The following is an 18,974-nucleotide window of genomic DNA, read 5'->3' on the forward strand; positions in this document are numbered from 1 at the left end:
CTCAAATTTAGCTGGGTGTCCTATACTTTTATTTGCTAAATCTGGCAACCCTACCTGTAGAGAAAAATTATCCCCTGATGAGAACCATTGCCCTCGATCTTAATTCCCACCTCCGCCTTCCCTTCTCTCTATGCTTGAGATTTAATGGTATATATTACATTGGTTAGTAAAGTCAAAGAAATCTACTTTCTTCAACTTCAGGGGGTTTCTATGCATGAATGCAATTAGTGACATTGTCAGTACTCATTTACACAGAAGTCAACCAACCAGTATTTCTTGAACTCCTTCGGGCAAAGCACTGGGCTACAGGGATACAGTAGAAATATAAAACACAACCCTTAACTTGGAAGAGTTCCAATTTCATTGGGAGAAAATATAATACACACAAATAGAGAATAAAACAAAATAAAGTGGTAAATTATCTGGTACAGACTATAAATGCTCTCAGAGTCAGGAGAAAAGAAGTGTAACAAAAGCCAGAACAGGCAGAGATGGCTTTATAGCAAGGTGTCGGGGACTGGGCTTTGAAAAACAACTTTAAAAATAGAGTAGGTACTCAGTTCAATAAACATTTGGATTTTGTTGTTGTTGTTTAATTAATTTATTTTTTTATACAGCAGGCTTATTAGTCATCAATTTTATACACATCAGTGTATACATGTCAATCCCAATCGCCCAATTCATCACACCACACCCCCCACCCGCCCGCCGCCTTCCCCGCTTGATGTCCATACGTTTGTGCTCTACATCTGTGTCTCAATATCAGCCCTGCAAACTGGTCCATCTGTACCATTTTTCTAGGTTCCACATACATGCATTACTATACGATATTTGTTTTTCTCTTTCTGACTTACTTCACTCTGTACGACAGTCTCTAGATCCATCCACATCTCAACAAATGACCCAATTTCGTTCCTTTTTATATCTGAGTAATATTCCATTGTATATATGTACCACAACTTCTTTATCCATTCATCTGTCGATGTGCATTTAGGTTGCTTCCATGACCTGGCTATTGTAAATAGTGTTGCAATGAACATTGGGGTGAATGTGTCTTTTTGAATTATGGTTTTCTCTGGGTATATGCCCAGTAGTGGGATTGCTGGATCATATAGTAATTCTATTTTTAGCTTTTTAAGGAACCTCCATACTATTCTCCATAATGGCTGTATCAATTTACATTCCTAACAACAGTGCAAGAGGGTTCCCTTTTCTCCACACCCTCTCCAGCATTTGTTGTTTGTAGATTTCCTGATGATGCCCATTCTAACTGGTGTGAGGTGATACCTCATCCTAGTTTTGATTTGCATTTCTCTAATAATTAGTGATGTTGAGCAGCTTTTCACGTGCTTCTTGGCCATCTGTATGTCTTCTTTGGAGAAATGTCTTTAGCTCTTCTGCCCATTTTTGGATTGGGTTGGGTTTTTTTATTATTAAGCTGCATGAGCTGTTTGTATATTTTGGAGATTAATCCTTTGTCCATTGATTCATTTGCAAATATTTTCTCCCTTTCTTGAGGGTTGTCTTTTCGTCTTGTTTATGGTTTCCTTTGCTGTGCAAAAGCTTTGAATTTTCGTTAGGTCCCATTTCTTTATTTTTGTTTTTATTTCCATTACTCTAGGAGGTGGGTCAAAAAATATCTTGCTGTGATTTATGTCAAAGAGTGTTCTTCCTATGTTTTCTTCTAAGAGTTTTATAATGTCCGGCCTTACATTTAGGTCTCTAATCCATTTTGAGTTTATTTTTGTGTATGGTGTTAGGGAGTGTTCTAATTTCATTCTTTTACATGTAGCTGTCCAGTTTTCCCAGCACCACTTATTGAAGAGACTGTCTTTTCTCCGTTGTATATCCTTGGCTCCTTTGTCATAGATTAGTTGACGATAGATGCGTGGGTTCATCTCTGGGCTTTCTATCTTGTTCCATTCATCTATGTTTCTGTTTTTGTGCCAGTACCATATTGTCTTGATTACTGTAGCTCTGTAGTATAGTCTGAAGTCAGGAAGTCTGATTCCTCCAGCTCCGCTTTTTCCCCTCAAGACTGCTTTGGCTATTTAGGGTCTTTTGTGTCTCCATACAAGTTTTAAGATTTTTTGTTCTAGTTCTGTAAAAAATGCCATTGGTAGTTTGATAGAGATTGCACTGAATCTGTAGATTGCTTTGGGTAGTAGAGTCATTTTCACAATATTGATTCTTCCAATCCAAGAACGTGGTATATCTCTCCATCTATTTGTATCCTCTTTAATTTCTTTCATCAGTGTCTTATCCTTTTCTGCATACAGGTCTTTTGTCTCCCTAGGGAGGTTTATTCCTAGGTATTTTATTCTTTTTGTTGCAATGGTAAATGGGAGTGTTTCCTTAATTTCTCTTTCAGATTTTTCATCATTAGTATATAGGAATGCAAGAGATTTCTGTGCATTAATTTTGTATCCTGCAGCTTTACCAAATTCATTGATTAGCTCTAGTAGTTTTCTGGTGGCATCTTTAGGATTCTCTATGTATAGTATCATGTCATCTGCAAACAGTGACAATTTTACTTCTTCTTTTCCAATTTGTATTCCTTTTCTTTCTTTTTCTTCTCTGACTGCTGTGGCTAGGACTTCCAAAACTATGTTGAATAATAGTGGTGAGAGTGGACATCCTTGTCTTGTTCCTGATCTTAGAGGAAATGCTTTCAGTTTTTCACCATTGAGAATGATGTTTGCTGTGGGTTTGTCATATATGGCCTTTATTATGTTGAGGTAGGTTCCCTCTATGCCTACTTTCTGGAAAGTTTTTTATCATAAATGGGTGTTCAATTTTCTCAAAAGCTTTCTCTGCATCTATTGAGATGATCATATGGTTTTTCTCCTTCAAGTTGTTAATATGGTGTACCACACTGATTGATTTGCGTATATTGAAGAATCCTTGCATTCTTGGGATAAACCCCACTAGATCATGGTGTATGATCCTTTTAATGTGCTGTTGGATTCTGTTTGCTAGTATTTTGTTGAGGATTTTTGCATCTGTATTCATCAGTGATACTGGTCTGTAATTTTCTTTCTTTGTGACATCTTTGTCTGGTTTTGGTATCAGGGTGATGGTGGCCTCATAGAATGAGTTTGGGAATGTTCCTTCCTCTGCAATTTTTTGGAAGACTGAGAAGGACGGGTGTTGGCTCTTCTCTAAATGTTTGATAGAATTTGGCTGTGAAGCCATCTGGTCCTGGACTTTTGTTTGTTGGAAGATTTTTAATCACAGTTTCAATTTCATTACTTGTGATTGGTCTGTTCATATTTTCTATTTGTTCCTGGTTCAGTCTTGGAAGGTTATACCTTTCTAAGAATTTGTCCATTTCTTCCAGATTGTCCATTTTATTGGCATAGAGTTGCTTGTAGTAGTCTCTCAGGATGCTTTGTATTTCTGCAGTGTCAGTTTTAACTTCTCCTTTTTCGTTTCTAATTTTATTGAGTCCTCTCCCTCTTTTTCTTTATGAGTCTGGCTAATGGTTTATCAATTTTGTTTATCTTCTCAAAGAACAAGCTTTTAGTTTTATTGACCTTTGCTACCGTTTTCTTCATTTCTTTTTCATTTATTTCTGATCTGACCTTTATGATTTCTTTCCTTCTGCTAACTTTGGGGTTTTTTTGTTCTTCTTTCTCTAATTGCTTTAGGTGTAAGGTTAGGTTGTTTATTTGAGATGTTTCTTGTTTCCTAAGGCAGGATTGTATTGCTATAAACTTCCCTCTTAGAACTGCTTTTGCTGCATCCCATAGGTTTTGGGTCGTGTTTTCATTGTTATTTGTTTCTAGGTATTGATTTCCTCTTTGATTTCTTCAGTGATCTCTTGGTTAATAAGTGGTGCGTTGTTTAGCCTCCATGTGTTTTGTATTTCTTATAGATTTTTTCCTGTACTTGACATCTAGTCTCATAGCGTTGTGGTCAGAAAAGATACTTGATACGATTTCAATTTTCTTAAATTTACCAAGCCTTGATTTGTGATCCAAGATATGATCTATCCTGGAGAATGTTCCATGAGCACTTGAGAAGAAAGTGTATTCTGTTGTGTTTGGATGGAATGTCCTATAAATATCAATTAAGTCCATCTAGTGTATCATTTAAAGCTTGTGTTTCCTTATTTATTTTCATTTTGGATGATCTGTCCATTGGTGAAAGTGGGGTGTTAAAGTCCCCTACTATGAGTGTGTTACTGTCGATTTCCCCTTTTATGGCTGTTAGTATTTGCCTTATGTATTGAGGTCCTCCTATGTTGGGTGCATAAATATTTACAATTGTTATATCTTCTTCTTGGATTGATCCCTTGATCATTATGTAGTGTCCTTCTTTGTCTCTTGTAATAGTCTTTGTTTTAAAGTCTATTTTGTCTGATATGGGAATTGCTAGTCCAGCTTTCTTTTGATTTCCATTTGCATGGAATATCTTTTTCCATCCCCTCACTTTCAGTCTGTATGTGTCCCTAGGTCTAAGTGGGTCTCTTGTAGACAGCATATATACAGGTCTTGTTTCCGCAACAAGAGAAGCCACCGCAATGAGAAGCCCGCGCACCACAACAAAGAGTAGCCCCTGCTCGCCGCAACTAGAGAAAGCCCGCACACAGAAACAAAAACCCAAGGCAGCCATAAATAAATAAATAAAGAGGTAAATAAATAACATATTACAAGCAACTTACCTATCACCCTTTAAAAAAAAAATTCACACATCACCTGCAAGATTCTCTAATACTGTTCTCACAAATTCATTATTGGCCAAAAGCCTGGAAATTGTGGTTCACTTTAGTAATACTTATCATTATGGAGAAAAAACAAACTGCAAAAACTTGGCAAATTATAATTTCTGTGTGGTGGGTCTGTATCTTACTGTTCAGTATATTAATTTAATACTTCATGTCCCTTTATTAAATCCTCTAAATATTATTGTTTTCTCTGGCATTCAACCCATGCATAAACTGACTTTTTCCCATTTTCCTTTCGTAGCAAAAAGTTAAACTGGCCAAATGTACAACAACTTTACAGACATACCTTTTTTTTTTCCCTTAAGAACATTCTCTTAATCTTCAATTTAGAGGCCTGCTATTGAAGAAATCAAGTGGACGGGGAATATTTTCACTTTGGTTTAGCAGTTTCTGTTTCAACTTTCCAATTTACAACCCTTATGCAGAAGACATTCAGAAAGAATGACCCATGAAAACTTAACAAATCTGAACTCTACGTGTTACTTTATTTCATTTGTTCTATCCCCCTTCAAATTCTAGAACTAAAAGCTAACAGATGGGGGGCCTCCCTGGTGGCGCAAGTGGTTGAGAGTCCGCCTGCCGATGCAGGGGATACGGGTTCGTGCCCCGGTCTGGGAGGATCCCATATGCCGCGGAGCGGCTGGGCCCGTGAGCCATGGCCGCTGAGCCTGCGCGTCCGGAGCCTGCGCGTCCGGAGCCTGTGCTCCGCAACGGGGGAGGCCACAACAGTGAGAGGCCCGCATACCGAAAAAAAAATAAATAAATAAAAAATAAAAGCTAACAGATGGGTACAAGGAAAGGAATTCCATCTCCCACCCTCCAAGTTAACTTCCTGACAGCCACTTACTATTTCCATTATATCCACAACAGTTCAATTATATATTGAAACAACAGAAAGGGACCTGATGGGAATGTTAAATCAGTCCAGCCACTATGGAGAATAGTATGGAGGTTCCTTAAAAAACTAAAAATAGAGCTACCATATGATCCTACAATCCCACTCCTGGACATATATCTGGAGAAAACTCTAATTCGAAAAGATACATGCACTCCAATGTTCATAGCAGCACTATTTACAATAGCCAAGACATGGAAGCAACCTAAATGTCCATCAATAGATGAATGGACAAAGAAGATGTGGTATATATATACAATGTTTTGAGTCCAACAGCAGAAGAAAAGCCAATGTCCCAGTTTGAAGGCAGTCAGGCAGTAAGAATTCTATTACTTGGGATGAGGCCAGCTTTTTTGTTCTATTCAGGCCTTCAGCTGATTGGACAAGGCCCACCCACATTAGGGAAGGCAATCTGCTTGACTTAGTCTACCAATATAAATGTTACTCTCATCCAAAAACACCTTCAGAGAAACACCCAGAATAATGTTTGACCAAATATCTGGGCACCCCGTGGCCCAGTCAAGTGGACACATAAAACTAACCATCACAAAGGGTAATTTAGTGGTTTGGAGAAGGCCCAACTATCACGATTCTACCCAATTCCCCCTTTTTTGTTTTGGCCATGCCACATGGCTTGCAGGATCTTAGTTCCCTGACCAGGGATCAAACCCAGGGCCCCTGCAGTGGAAGCATGGAATTCTAACCACTGGACTGCAGGGAATTCCCTCCACCCAATACTTTTTTTTTTTTTTTTTTTTTGGCTGTGTTGGGTCTTGGTTGCTGCACGTGGGCTTTCTCTAGTCGTGGCGAGCGGGGGCTACTCTTCATTGCGGTGCACGAGCTTCTCACTGCGGTGGCTTCTCTTGTTGCGGAGCATAGGCTCTAGGTGCATGGGCTTCAGTAGTTGTGGCATGTGGGCTCAGCAGTTGTGGCTCACAGGCTCTAGAGCGCAGGCTCAGTAGTTGTGGCGCACGGGCTTAGCATGGGCTTAGTTGCTCCACGACATGTGGGATCTTCCCGGACCAGGGCTCGAAGACATGTCCCCTGCATTAGCAGGGAGATTCTTTTTTTTTTTTTTTTTTTGCAGTATGCATGCCTCTCACTGTTGTGGCCTCTCCCGTTGCGGATCACAGGTTCCAGACGTGCAGGCTCAGCGGCCATGGCTCACAGCCCTAGCCACTCCGCGGCATGTGGGATCTTCCCAGACCGGGGCTCGAACACACGTCCCCTGCATTAGCAGGCAGATTCTTAACCACTGTGCCACCAGAGAAGCCCCACCCACCCAATTATTAAAGACAAACAATTCAGTCTTTGTAGAGCTGGGGAGAGGTGTGATGAGATGGTTTTCAGAGGGTATGTGCAAGTTGGGCCAGGGGCATCAAAGCCTACAAGTCATAACCATCTCCAAGAAAATACAATTTTATGGGCCTGAGGCCAAAGTAGGTGAAGGTCTGGACTGTGCTCAGCTTAAGACAGAAACAGCTGCCTGCACATGGGGATGAAAATGAAAGGGCCATCAGTCCAGACTGCTCAGCAGCAGTCCAGAGGCAAAAAACAAAGATGAGAAATCCAAATTACATTCATTCATTCAGCAGTATTACAGGGCCTCTGCTACATGCCCAACACTGTGCTAGACATTTCAGATACAAGTATGAATAAGAAATATATTCTTCCCTCCAGAAGCTCAGTCTAGAAGGGAATACAAATATGCAAACAGATAATGATCATCCATTGTGAAGGTTCACAATACATTGCAATAAGACAGCATAATATAAAGTGTCTCAGAGGGCTTCTGCCAAAAAATACCCTCTTATCTCCACCCCCTCCCACCACAGCAATAGTTACTAAAATTCCATCCAGAGATTCATTTGTGTTAGCAATTATAACAAAACAAAACTCAACTAGAAAGGCTGTCATCCACATCTCAGTAAGTGAGCTTAATAAACCTACTTTTCTAAATGTAGCTGAAATCAGTCAGATAGAGAGAATGGGAGTTTTGAGAGGTGAGGAAAAGACATGAGAACTGATTTGGAAGATATTGCACTAAGTCAGAGAGAATGCAGGGAACGGGCATCCAGAGGAAGGAGAGGATCTCTGAAAAGAAAGAGGACACTTCAAGGTCAAAATCTTCAAGTACAAGGACCCATTAAGTTTCTAATACTTTCAGAAGATGAACCTAATTTCTAATGGAAGCTGCCTCCAGAATGTTCAGTCACTTCAAAATTCTCCCTAGGGCTGATTGGTCCTTCCTCATTTTCTTCCCCCAGAGGGAAGAAAAGATCCAAAGAGGAGGCTCTGCTACCATCTCTCTACATCATGGCTGTCATGTCACTTAAGTAGTCTGATCCCTAACTTCATCACAGTTATTCTGTCCCCTTGGACTGTCTGGGTGGTCAGGGTTAGGGAGGGATGAAGGACAGGAGAAGGGGGCTTGTTATGGCCTTTTGACAGAGAAAGGAAGGTATGGATAAATAAAGATTTAAGGAAAGACACATGGGGAAGAGAACTAAAAAAATAGATACGCTTCTAACTGATACATGCCAATAATGTTACTCAGTTACTAACTATTCCCTTTTATTCACTTGGTTGGCTACTGCTCACAGTAGCTTGAAATTCCAAGTACATCCTTTATTGTTAATCTCCAGATTTCCCCTTTCACTTATTCCCCATTATTAAAAGAAAAATTTTCAATAGTTGTTTAATTGCATTTTCTGTTCCTTTAGATTCTAAACATTGTGGGTAAAACTAGGTTAAGTGTAGCCAATGCAAGGTCAAGATCTTCAGGCACAAAAAATCCATTAAATTTCTAATAGTTTCAGAAGATGAACCTAATTTCAAACGAAAGCTGCCTCCAGAACATATGGTTAAGCATGTTCTGGGTATAATTTGTTTTGGCAAACACTACAGAAATTCACATAAAATTTCACTGAACTAGGGCTTCCCTGGTGGCGCAGCTGTTGAGAGTCCGCCTGCCAATGCAGGGGACGCGGGTTCGTGCCCCGGTCTGGGAAGATCCCACATGCCGCGGAGCAGCTAGGCCCGTGAGCCATGACCACTGAGCCTGCACATCCGGAGCCTGTGTTCTGCAACGGGAGAGGCCACAACAGTGAGAGGCCCGCGTACCACAAAACAACAACAACAACAACAAAAATTTCACTGAACTAAAAGTAAATTGCCCACCTAGCAAAAGATATTTTTCAATAGCTTCAAATGAATCCTAAAGGATGACAATTCTTGGAGAGAAATAAAGTATGGGTGAGTTAGAAATTGTAATTCTGGGTCATCTACCTCAATGAGAGAGACTATCTATGTTTAATTTGGTTGTGGTTAACACAGTTGATTCGGAGGCCTTATTTAGACACAACCTGAAATACCAAAGTTAAATCTCTATATCTATGTGTTTTATAGTGAAAGAAGTGAAACAAAATTTTCTTCAAAGTATTAAAAACCAAAATTGCAATTATTAATGAAGTATTAGAATGTGAAAATGTTTTCCTCTTTGAATTATCTTTTAGTGTAATTCCTCTGATTCATTAACACTTTTCTTATTCTGGCCCCCCAAACCATCAATACAAATAAGATAAAGTTTTTCCTAAAGCACCCTTCATGAACCCCTAAATGAACCCCTAAATGCAAAATTTCATGAACCCCTAAATGCAAAATTTCACTGACTGTGTAGTGGGCAGATAATCACTTTGTCTGCTGAATCACCTTACTGACAGATTTTGAGGAAAATATTCTTACATGCCACTCTCAAACTTGTTATCAGAAATTTTTAAACACATGAAGACTCTCACATTGCCTAATTTTTCCTCACCAAACCCACTATGATACAGCTAAAAGGGAATAACTTTCATTAATTTTCCTACAAATGAAAAAGACTGATAGGTTACAAATTATGCATGATTTTTAATTACAAGTAAGCTGGACAGAAACATCTACTTTATTCAAAGTTGAGGAAGAGCCAATGGAAATTCCCCTCTAATTTAGAACTTAAATGCCTTTTCTTTTTCTTCTCTCTTTCAAGATCTGATCTCATCTGATCCTACCATCACCACTCCAGTTCACAGACCTTCAGTCTTGCGACTTTCCATCCTTCAAGACCCAGCTCAGGCATCTCTTCCATGGAGCCTTCCCAGGTTGCCTCGGGCACCATGATTTCAAAGTACCTACTGCTTATGTCACTAACCTACAGCTGGGAGGCATTACTTCAGTAATATTCAAGCTTTCTATTGACCACTTGTCACGGATGCTGTTCAAGCAATGAATGATGAATCGGATTAGATGTCCTGAGAACCTGATTATCAATTTCTTCACTTATACTCCCAAATAGACCATGGACTTCTTTTAACAGTTATCGCCTTGTTGTTTACCCTCTTCACATCCCTACAGTGGCCCTTTAATAACATTTATTATTTACATAAGGGTTATGAAATTTTATCTACTATAGTTATCCTGGTGGACTATAAGGATGGTTGTATCCACTTGTATAGAAGGAAAAGATCTCCCCTGAACTGAGAAATCATTTTTCAGTTATCTGGGTAAAAGGCCTTATATCTGAGATTGGAAATGGAAACCACGAGTCCAAAAAGATGGGACTGGGCACTCTTGATTTTATTGGTAGCAGGACAACTCCCCGGTAGTGGTGGCCAATGGCATAACCATACGATGACCATCAGGGCATCAGAAAAGTAGGAAAGCTGGGTAGATGCCATTAGAGTTACAAGGTAAATACCTCAAATGCCAGGACCCAGGATCAAAAAGCAATATTCTGTAAACTTGTTTCAAAAAAAATGCTTCAACATCCTCTAAATTTCCCTTCTGTTTTCTACACGTATTAGGTAAAGTTGTTTTGAAAATCCAGTAAAATACACTCTACACAGAACACTAATCATACACTGTGCACATTTCTTTTTACATAAAACGTACTTGCAGAACTTTAGTATTAGAATAACAATAAATTATTATACAGCATTTTAGGGGAAAATCTGGTTATTCCATCTTCCTGATTGAATTCTGTGTAAACAGAAATTAACTATAAGGACTATTTTTGGTGTAAAAGGTAATCTGAGGGGCTTCCCTGGTGGCGCAGTGGTTGAGAGTCTGCCTGCCAATGCAGGGGACACGGGTTCGTGCCCCGGTCTGGGAAGATCCCACATGCCGCGGAGCGGCTGGGCCCGTAAGCCATGGCTGCTGAGCCTGCGCATCCGGAGCCTGTGCTCCGCAACGGGAGAGGCCACAACAGTGAGAGGCCCGCGTACCGCAAAAAAAAAAAGAAAAAAAAAAGGTAATCTGAGCCAAAAGTGTTTAAGAGATAACCTGATATTTTAGAAGAGAGATGTATACAATCAAAATGGAAGCTCCTTAAATCAACTGGCAATAAAATATTAGACCAGAAATAGTAAAGATTATAAACTGCCATTTTGCCACTGTTATTGATATTAACCAAAGTATTAGGGAAGTGAAAATACTAGAGAAGTATCAATAATACTTTTGGATTAGAATGAAAAAAAAGGAGATTTGAATAAAATTGAAAGTTATCATTGCTAATTAAAAAACAATCGGGGGCCTCCCTGGTGGCACAGTGGTTGAGAGTCCACCTGCCAATGCAGGGGACACAGGTTTGTGCCCCGGTCAGGGAAGATCTCACATGCTGCGGAGCGGCTGGGTCTGTGAGCCACGGCCGCTGAGCCTGCGCGTCCAGAGCCTGTGCTCCGCAACGGGAGAAGCCACAACAGTGAGAGGCCCGCGTATCGCAAAAAAAAAACAAAAAAACAAAAAACAATCAGGTCTACAGAATAGTAATTCTTCAAAATGGAGCACATAACTGGTAAGCAGGGTACTTCATCTGCAGGCAATCCTCTGCATTTAAGGGAAAAAAATTAGTCAATTTCAGGGAGTTCTTGACTTGTCATTTCTCTGGGGGGTCTTTCAACTTCATTTGTTCCCTTTACACAAAGGAAAGTAAAAGCTGACTTCAAGGTACCATCACCACCCTGTTGTGAAAAGCAGAGGAAAGTGGCCCACAGAAAACCACAGAGCCCAGTGTAAGCTGTTCTCCAGTGAACAGGAACGAGGCTGAAGTTGGTCAGCTATAACAGAGAGAGAAAGAGTCTTTTAGGACTCCATATAAACCAGACCCATGAGTTGGCATTCTAAGTAGTTTGAAACTCACCTGTACAAAAGGCCAGTACATCAGACCACTCTGGAATAAAGAAAAACTTTATTAGGATGCTTTTTAATCGCACAACACAATCACACAGTTCGTTCTATAAAGCATTAAGAAACACCAGGCAGGTGGAATGTGGACGCGGTATTATATTTCAGACTATGCAGATTAAATTAGACTACTTATGGTCTCGAGTGGAAGAGGGTAAGGAGTTGTACAAACAGCTGTTAGGCGCAAGAATAAAGATTTTTATTATATTCATAAATTTACAATAAAAAGTCTACCTGAATCAGTACCAATTCTGGAAGACAACTGCTTTCAAAATAACAACACATATTTATTTATTTAAATTTATTTATATTTTACTTTTGGCTGTGTTGGGCCTTCGTTGCTGCGTGTGGGCTTTCTCTAGTTGCGGCGAGGGGGGCTACTCTTTGTTGTGGTGCGCAGGCTTCTCATTGCAGTGGCTTCTCTTGTTGTGGAGCACGGGCTCTAGGCACACAGACTTCAGTAGTTGTGGCATGCAGGCTCAGTAGTTGTGGCTCATGGACTTAGCTGCTCTGCGGCATGTGGGATCTTCCTGGACAAGGGCTCAAACCCGTGTCCCCTGCATCAGCAGGCAGACTCTCAACCACTGCGCCACCAGGGAAGCCCTCTTACAGCAATTTTTTTTCTTCAGAATGTAGCATCACTCAGTTTGCAGATCTTGGTCTCCCATGCCATTCCCCACAAAAAGGAAAACGGACTCCTCAAAGAAATGGTTGATTACAGGGCCAGAGTAAGGCAGGTACAAGGTACAAGGTACAAGATGAGCCTAGAACATCTATCTTTATGATATAAAGTAAGGAAGTGGCTTAAAAAAAAAAAAAAGATGGGGAGGTATCACAAGGAAATAGGCGCCAGCTTGAAGCAACTCTCACTGACCAAGTCTGGGACATTTGCAAAACAAAAATAATTAAACACAGCAATGAATTATAAACCATCGATAAAATGGGAATCCCTGGGTCCCTACTGATAACAGAGAAATAAGCAAATAACTGGGAGAGAAAAGTGGGCTCTTGCTTACAGAATGCTGCACGGTACCCAGTAAATGCGGATGGGTCACCGTAGATGTGTCCTTGCCCATCAACCCTACTTCCAATCCATCATCAAGACCTACCAATTCTATCTCCTAAGTATTTCTGAAATCCTTCCTCTGCCCACTGCTTCATGATTTCTTATGTGAACTTGGTCACAATGCCCTCTAACTGGTCTCCCTTGCCAGTAATTACTTAAGTTGAAGATCCTTGGCATGGCCTTCAACACCTTCCAAGATCCAAAGTCATTTGCAGTTGCTCCTCAATTCATATTTTATATTCTATGAATAGCATCCCTTGTAGTTTCTCCCTTACAGGTACACCACAGTGTTTTATGCATTCCTTCCTCGGCTCCTTCTGCCCTGGAAAGGCCCCAGGTATCCGCCTAACTCCCCTGAGTTCTTTAAGACTCCGCTCAGGCATAACCTGCCCCTGGAAGCTTTCCTTGAGCCGCACCCTTACATCTCCATGCTGTGCTAAGTACCTGTTTGCATGCTCTGAGCACTGCTCGTGGCATTGAGGTTAATGTTTGTCTATTTACTTGTCTATCCATCCCACTACATTGTAAGTCCCTTAAAGACAGTAGCAATGTGTGTGCGTGTATCTCTCTCTATATATATCATCTACATATATGCTTTGTGGTATCTCCCGCTGACACCTAGTGCAATGCCTAGCAGAGTTTCTTGTTATGGGAGATCTTCAGGAAAGCCCCCAAATGGTGCTGGGCATCAGACTGCCGGTACCCTCTTTCTTCTCAAGGGCATAGATACAACTTACTCATTTGGAACCACTGTTTTTGTTGTGTTTTGCTTTTTGGGTTTGTTTTTTTAAAATATTTATTTATTTATTTATTTATTTTGCCGTACTGGGTCTTAGTTGCAGCACCCAGGATCTTCACTGCCGCACGTGGGATATTTAGTCGCGGCATGTGGAATCTAGTTCCCTGACCAGGGATCGAACCTGGGCCCCCTGCATTGGGAGTGCAGAGTCTTAACCGCTAGACCACCAGGGAAGTCCCAGAACCACTGTTTTTAAAAAGGTGTGTAAAAGTCGCCACGTTTCTACCCAATGAAGATAGCCTATATGTCTTCATTAAAGAAGGAGAATCTGAAATATCTGCAAATCCTTGGTCAAAGCCCCTTTCTTTTACAACTCTGCTTGGCTTGCTCTTCGTATAAATGTATAAATGTCAGATGTACCTATCTCCATGAGATCTATGACATCGTGGGCAAACTTGTTCCTTTTCCAAAGTAAAGCAGAAGAAAATCATACTTGCATGTCACCACGGGCCCATAAATTTTGCCTCAAGAGAAGTAACAAGAATTCTGAATGCTTTCCCCCCGGGAGGGGCTTGGCAGCATGTGGCTTCCACCCTCCCTGTCATCTGCCTTCAACCACCAAGTGGGTGATAATGGTTCTCGTGCTCAGAACAGTTCAACAGAAGATGCTGGGGTTGTGGGTGAGGGTGATGGGATGGCTGGGGGTGGCTTGCCACTGCTTTTGTTCAGGAATTAAGCAGATGTGGAGCCCTAGACAAGGCTGTGTATATTCTGGAATCCTGAAAATTCACCTCATTGTCATTAATAGAATCAAACATTGTCATTAATAGAATCACACTAGGCCAGAGATGGAAAGCATCCCTGACTTTGCCAGGTCTTGAGGACACTGCTCAATAAATCTTCATTGAATAAAGGAATAGATATTTGTGGGATTGGATTATATATATATTTGTAATGAGCAAACAGGACAAGAGGTGACTTGATTCCAGCCTCAGGATAACCCTGGGAAACATCTTCCTTTTCTGTAAATACCTTTGTGATGTCAAGAAGGTTCCTTTCATAGGGACTCAGCAGAATGCACACTTGGAAACATCAGCTCTAAATGTGAGAATGATTCCATTAAGCCACTCACATTCTACTATTCCTATTTTGCAATAACTTCTTTGGCTCCAAAAAAATCACTGTGATCACTAACAAGAATAAACATAAGAATGTCAGAAATCGTTGTGAACATTGGCCAAAATTCAGAGACACATATAGACACTCTTAAAGCTTCTCATTCAACTATCAAAACAAATTTAAGATCTGTCAAAATATAGTACCCTGTGCCAACCAACTGGAGCCCTAATTTAAGATTTTTTTTTTCTTTTTTTTTTTTTTTTCAGTACGCAGGCCTCTCACTGTTGTGGCCTCTCCTGTTACGGAGCACAGGCTCCGGACGCGCAGGCTCAGCGGCCGCGGCTCACGGGCCCAGCTGCTCCGCGGCATGTGGGATCTTCCCGGACCGGGGCATGAACCCGCGTCCCCTGCATCGGCAGGCGGACTCTCAACCACTGTGCCAGCAGGGAAACCCAAGAATATTTTTATTTAAATGTATTTAATGTTAAAAAGATCCTGGTCGTATTTTCAAAAGTCTGTCTTACCTTATATGTATTCCAGAATTTCTGTCTCAGGTCCAAAAATATGTCATCCTTTTCCTGGAGAATACTCATACCTATTTGAAAAAACACACGCCAAAAGAATTTTAAAAGATTTAATACGAAGAATACTGTATAACAGTTCATGTTCAAGTTTTCTATTCCAATATGCAAGGTAACCACCACTATCACTAACTCAGTATGTTCTGTCTGACCCAACAGTGAAAACAAAAGATAATCTCCATTCTAAAGTTAGGTAAATTTTAAAGTGATGATAAATATGAAGTGAGAATAGTAGGGTACCGAGTTATAGCAGAACGATTATTTTTTTAAAAAGCTATTAGAGAATTCACAAAAACCTCAGTGTCAGCATGGTGGGACTACTGGGGACTTTTCTTCTCTCCCTTCAAAACATTTTGTGAAATGTTTAAAATTTTAAAAATTTAATTTCCTTCTTTTACAAAAAGGCTGCCGGACTCTGGGTATTCTAGCAACTACAGATTTCCCATCTAAGAGGCTTTCTAAACGGAATTTGAAAGCAGAACACCAGTTCAGACTTCCTAAAAACATCTGGGAAACTTTGACGTTCAACAACCCTGAAAAGGAAGTCAGGGAACAAGGACAAAACCCTCCTATTTTAGGAAAGGTGTGAAAATGAGTGCTTTTTAAAGCACTCTCCAACTCTGATTAGGAAGAAGGGGAAATAAAATCTTTTTTAGTCAATTGCAGGGGATTCTTAAAGCATTCTTTTTTTTTTTTTTTTTTTTTTGCAGTACGCGGGCCTCTCACTGCTGTGGCCTCTCCGGTTGCGGAGCACAGGCTCCGGACGCGCAGGCTCAGCAGCCATGGCTCACGGGCCTAGCCGCTCCGCGGCATGTGGGATCTTCCCGGACCGGGGCACGAACCCGTGTCCCCCTGCATTGGCAGGCGGACTCTCAACCACTGAGCCACCAGGGAAGCCCTTAAAGCATTCTTAAAGCATTCTCCCCCAACTCTGATTAGGAAGAAGGGGAAATAAAATCTTTTTAGTCAATTGCAGGGGATTCTTAGGACAGGACTGGTAAGAAAACCGAGCCCAATATTGGTAATAGTATTCCACTTACCCAGCACTAATTAAGGGCTAAGCACTTGATGTGTTTTCTTTCATCTGACCCTCCTAACCCTCAGCTAAGGATGGTGGAGTTGCAGAGGAGAAAAAGAGCTCAGAGAGGTTGATAGTGATCCAAGTCCAACCTAGGTGTGGATTCCGAGCCAGACCTTTTAATCACAACTATTCTAGCTCCCAAGGCAGCCCCAGCACAAAGGAACATCTGATACAGGCAATTTCCAAGTCTGAAGTGCCTTGAACACACATCCAACCCACCCCCTTCCCACCATTCCCCCTTCAGTTTAACATGAGGAGAGGGAAACAGGGCCCAGAAATCTGAAATGCAAAACAAAGAAGCCATGTGGGCAAGAATCGGTTTCAGGGGCCTCGGGCTTGAACCACAGGCCCCAGCAGCCCTGTGACTGCAGCATCTTTCTGGTTTCAGGAATGCTGACATCCCCCAAGGGAGATGAAGACCATGACATGGATTGTGTTGCTTTTGGGCAGGTAGTTTATCCCTTTGAGCCTCAGTTTCCTTGTCTGTAACATGGGAATAACAATACCTGCCTCACTGGGTTGTTTGAGGACTAGATAGGAATCTGACTCCCAAATGCCAGCTGCCCCCAACCCTCCATCCCATCACCAGAGTACAAGGGCACTGCAGTAACAGGCATGAGGAACCTGTTTGCCAATCTGGCCTGGAAGTCACGCGCTGGGATCAGGCACAGATCTTCTGATAAATCAGGCAGCTCCTGCTCTCAGGTCCTCTATCCCCTAACCTCACAGACCCCATGGGCCATGTGGTTGGCACTGCATCAGGCATGTTTTCTGTGGAGTTTGTGAGTGACTCTGGCCCCCAAAATAAGGTCCATGGGGCAGTGTAGGTTCCTTCAAAGTGGTGACTTGACCACTTCAACACAGTTTAGAAGAAAGCACCAACAGCCACTGACAAGACCCCTTGGGGATCTGTGATCCCCAATGCCAAGGCCAGGCCCAGGACCCTTGAATTTTCTTAGGGGATTGGGTGCCCCTCCCCTGCCCACTCCCTTCCAAGCAATAGAAAACGCTATGAAGAAGAAGGCCACACAGAGTCCTTGCCATCGTTTTTAGAATTTAGGGCACTAAGAAAGGTTCCCAAAGTCAGGTCCTCAGGCTCCAGGGTGGACTTTTTGAGGAGGGAGCTCCCCAGACCCTCACAGGTACAGAGTCCTCTCATGGCAGGGGTCCGAGGTCTCCTGACATTTTCTGTGGGTTTTGATATGGGGACGGGACCCCCTTCGGGGAAATCTTGTTACAAAAGCAGGACTACCGCCCTGAGCACACATTTTGAGGGGAACCGGGCCGCACCTCAGATTCCACCGGCTCTGCCCGCACCATCCTGAATCCCCTCACCTTTTGTTTGTATGGAAAGGAGTATCCCGCCAGTGAAAAGGAGGCCCCTAGCCCCCGGGTGGATCTTTCCAGGAGCAGGACCGACCCCGCCCCACAACTTGGTCACGGGGCTCACGGCTGACATGGTAGCAAGCTGGGGTCTCCTCGACGTTCCCGTGGACCTTTGTCAGGGGAAAATGGATCCCCAGCCCTGCCTCCCCATTTCCGGCCTACGTACGCCCCAGGCCCCCTGAAACCTCCAGCCCCAGACTACGGGCAACCCAGCGTCCGAACTGCGACCCTGGCCCCCTAATTCCTGGCCTCTCCGGCAACCGCCCCTCAATTTCTTTCCCCTCAATCCTGTTAATCCACGGTCCCCAGACTTCTCGACCCTCGCACCTCGACCTCCGGCCCTCGTCCAGACCCTCCCAGTCCCCTGAACCCTGGCCCCCACCCCAGGATTCCAGGCCCGGTCCCCGGCCCCCAGAGCCCCAGGCTCCTGCCCGGTCCCAGCCTCTTGAAACCCCGAACCCTGCCTCTCGTCCCCCAATTCCGGATCCGCCTCCGTCCCCCAGTTCTGGCCCCCAGGTGCCTGGCCCGGCTACTCACCGAAGTAGAAGGCAGAGACGTACACCGGCCCGCCGAACGCCTGGTCGCACAGCACCTTGGCCAGGACGGCGCGCGACGCGCGCCCCGGCAGCGCGCTCTCCAGCAGGCGCAGCCACACGTAGTTGAAGTTCGCGTGGAAGGCCACGGCCACGGTGGCCACGTGCCGCGTCTGCCGCCAGTCGGCAGGGCCGCCCCGCAGCCGCTGCTGCAGCGCGTCGCCGGCTGAGAAGAGTGCGGCGTAGAGCAGCACGTTAGTGGGCCAAGGGTAGCGCCGGGCGGTGCGCAGGAGCTCCCGCCACAGGCCCGCCATGCCCGTGCTCTGGGCGCCGACCAACGACCGCCGGCAGCTCCAGGCCACGCCCACCGCCCCCTGCCCCCTACCCCCCGGCCTCCGCCCTCTGCCCTCTGCCCCCTACCCCCCGGCCTCCGCCCTCCGCCCTCTGCCCTCTGCCCCCAGCCCCCCGGCGCACCGCCTCCCGCCACCTGCACCTGCCTCCTCTCCACGCTCGAAGGCGATTGGGCACCCCGCGCACACTCAACTGCACCGACCAATCCCGTGGCCACTGGCGATCCTGGAGGCTGAGCTTTTGAAATACTGCTGGTCCGCATATGCATGATCCCC

At 43.3% G+C, this 18,974-nt stretch overlaps 1 protein-coding gene and 1 non-coding gene across 2 annotated transcripts; both read right to left on the reverse strand.

Moving 5' to 3' along the window:
* Positions 1–11,506: 11,506 nt before the first annotated feature.
* MPV17L (MPV17 mitochondrial inner membrane protein like) lies at positions 11,507–18,662 on the reverse strand. Its single transcript, XM_060079221.1, has 4 exons — positions 18,353–18,662; positions 15,292–15,362; positions 11,800–11,829; positions 11,507–11,716 (listed from the first exon to the last, which is right to left on the reverse strand). Exons 1-4 carry the CDS (start codon positions 18,660–18,662, stop codon positions 11,507–11,509), a joined length of 621 nt encoding a protein of 206 aa, XP_059935204.1.
* TRNAG-CCC (transfer RNA glycine (anticodon CCC)) lies at positions 13,809–13,881 on the reverse strand. Its single transcript has one exon. It is a non-coding gene; the product is annotated as a tRNA-Gly (tRNA).
* Positions 18,663–18,974: the final 312 nt, after the last annotated feature.

This window comes from Mesoplodon densirostris, chromosome 16, assembly GCF_025265405.1.
Source record: "Mesoplodon densirostris isolate mMesDen1 chromosome 16, mMesDen1 primary haplotype, whole genome shotgun sequence".
Classification (NCBI taxonomy): Eukaryota; Metazoa; Chordata; class Mammalia; order Artiodactyla; family Ziphiidae; genus Mesoplodon; species Mesoplodon densirostris.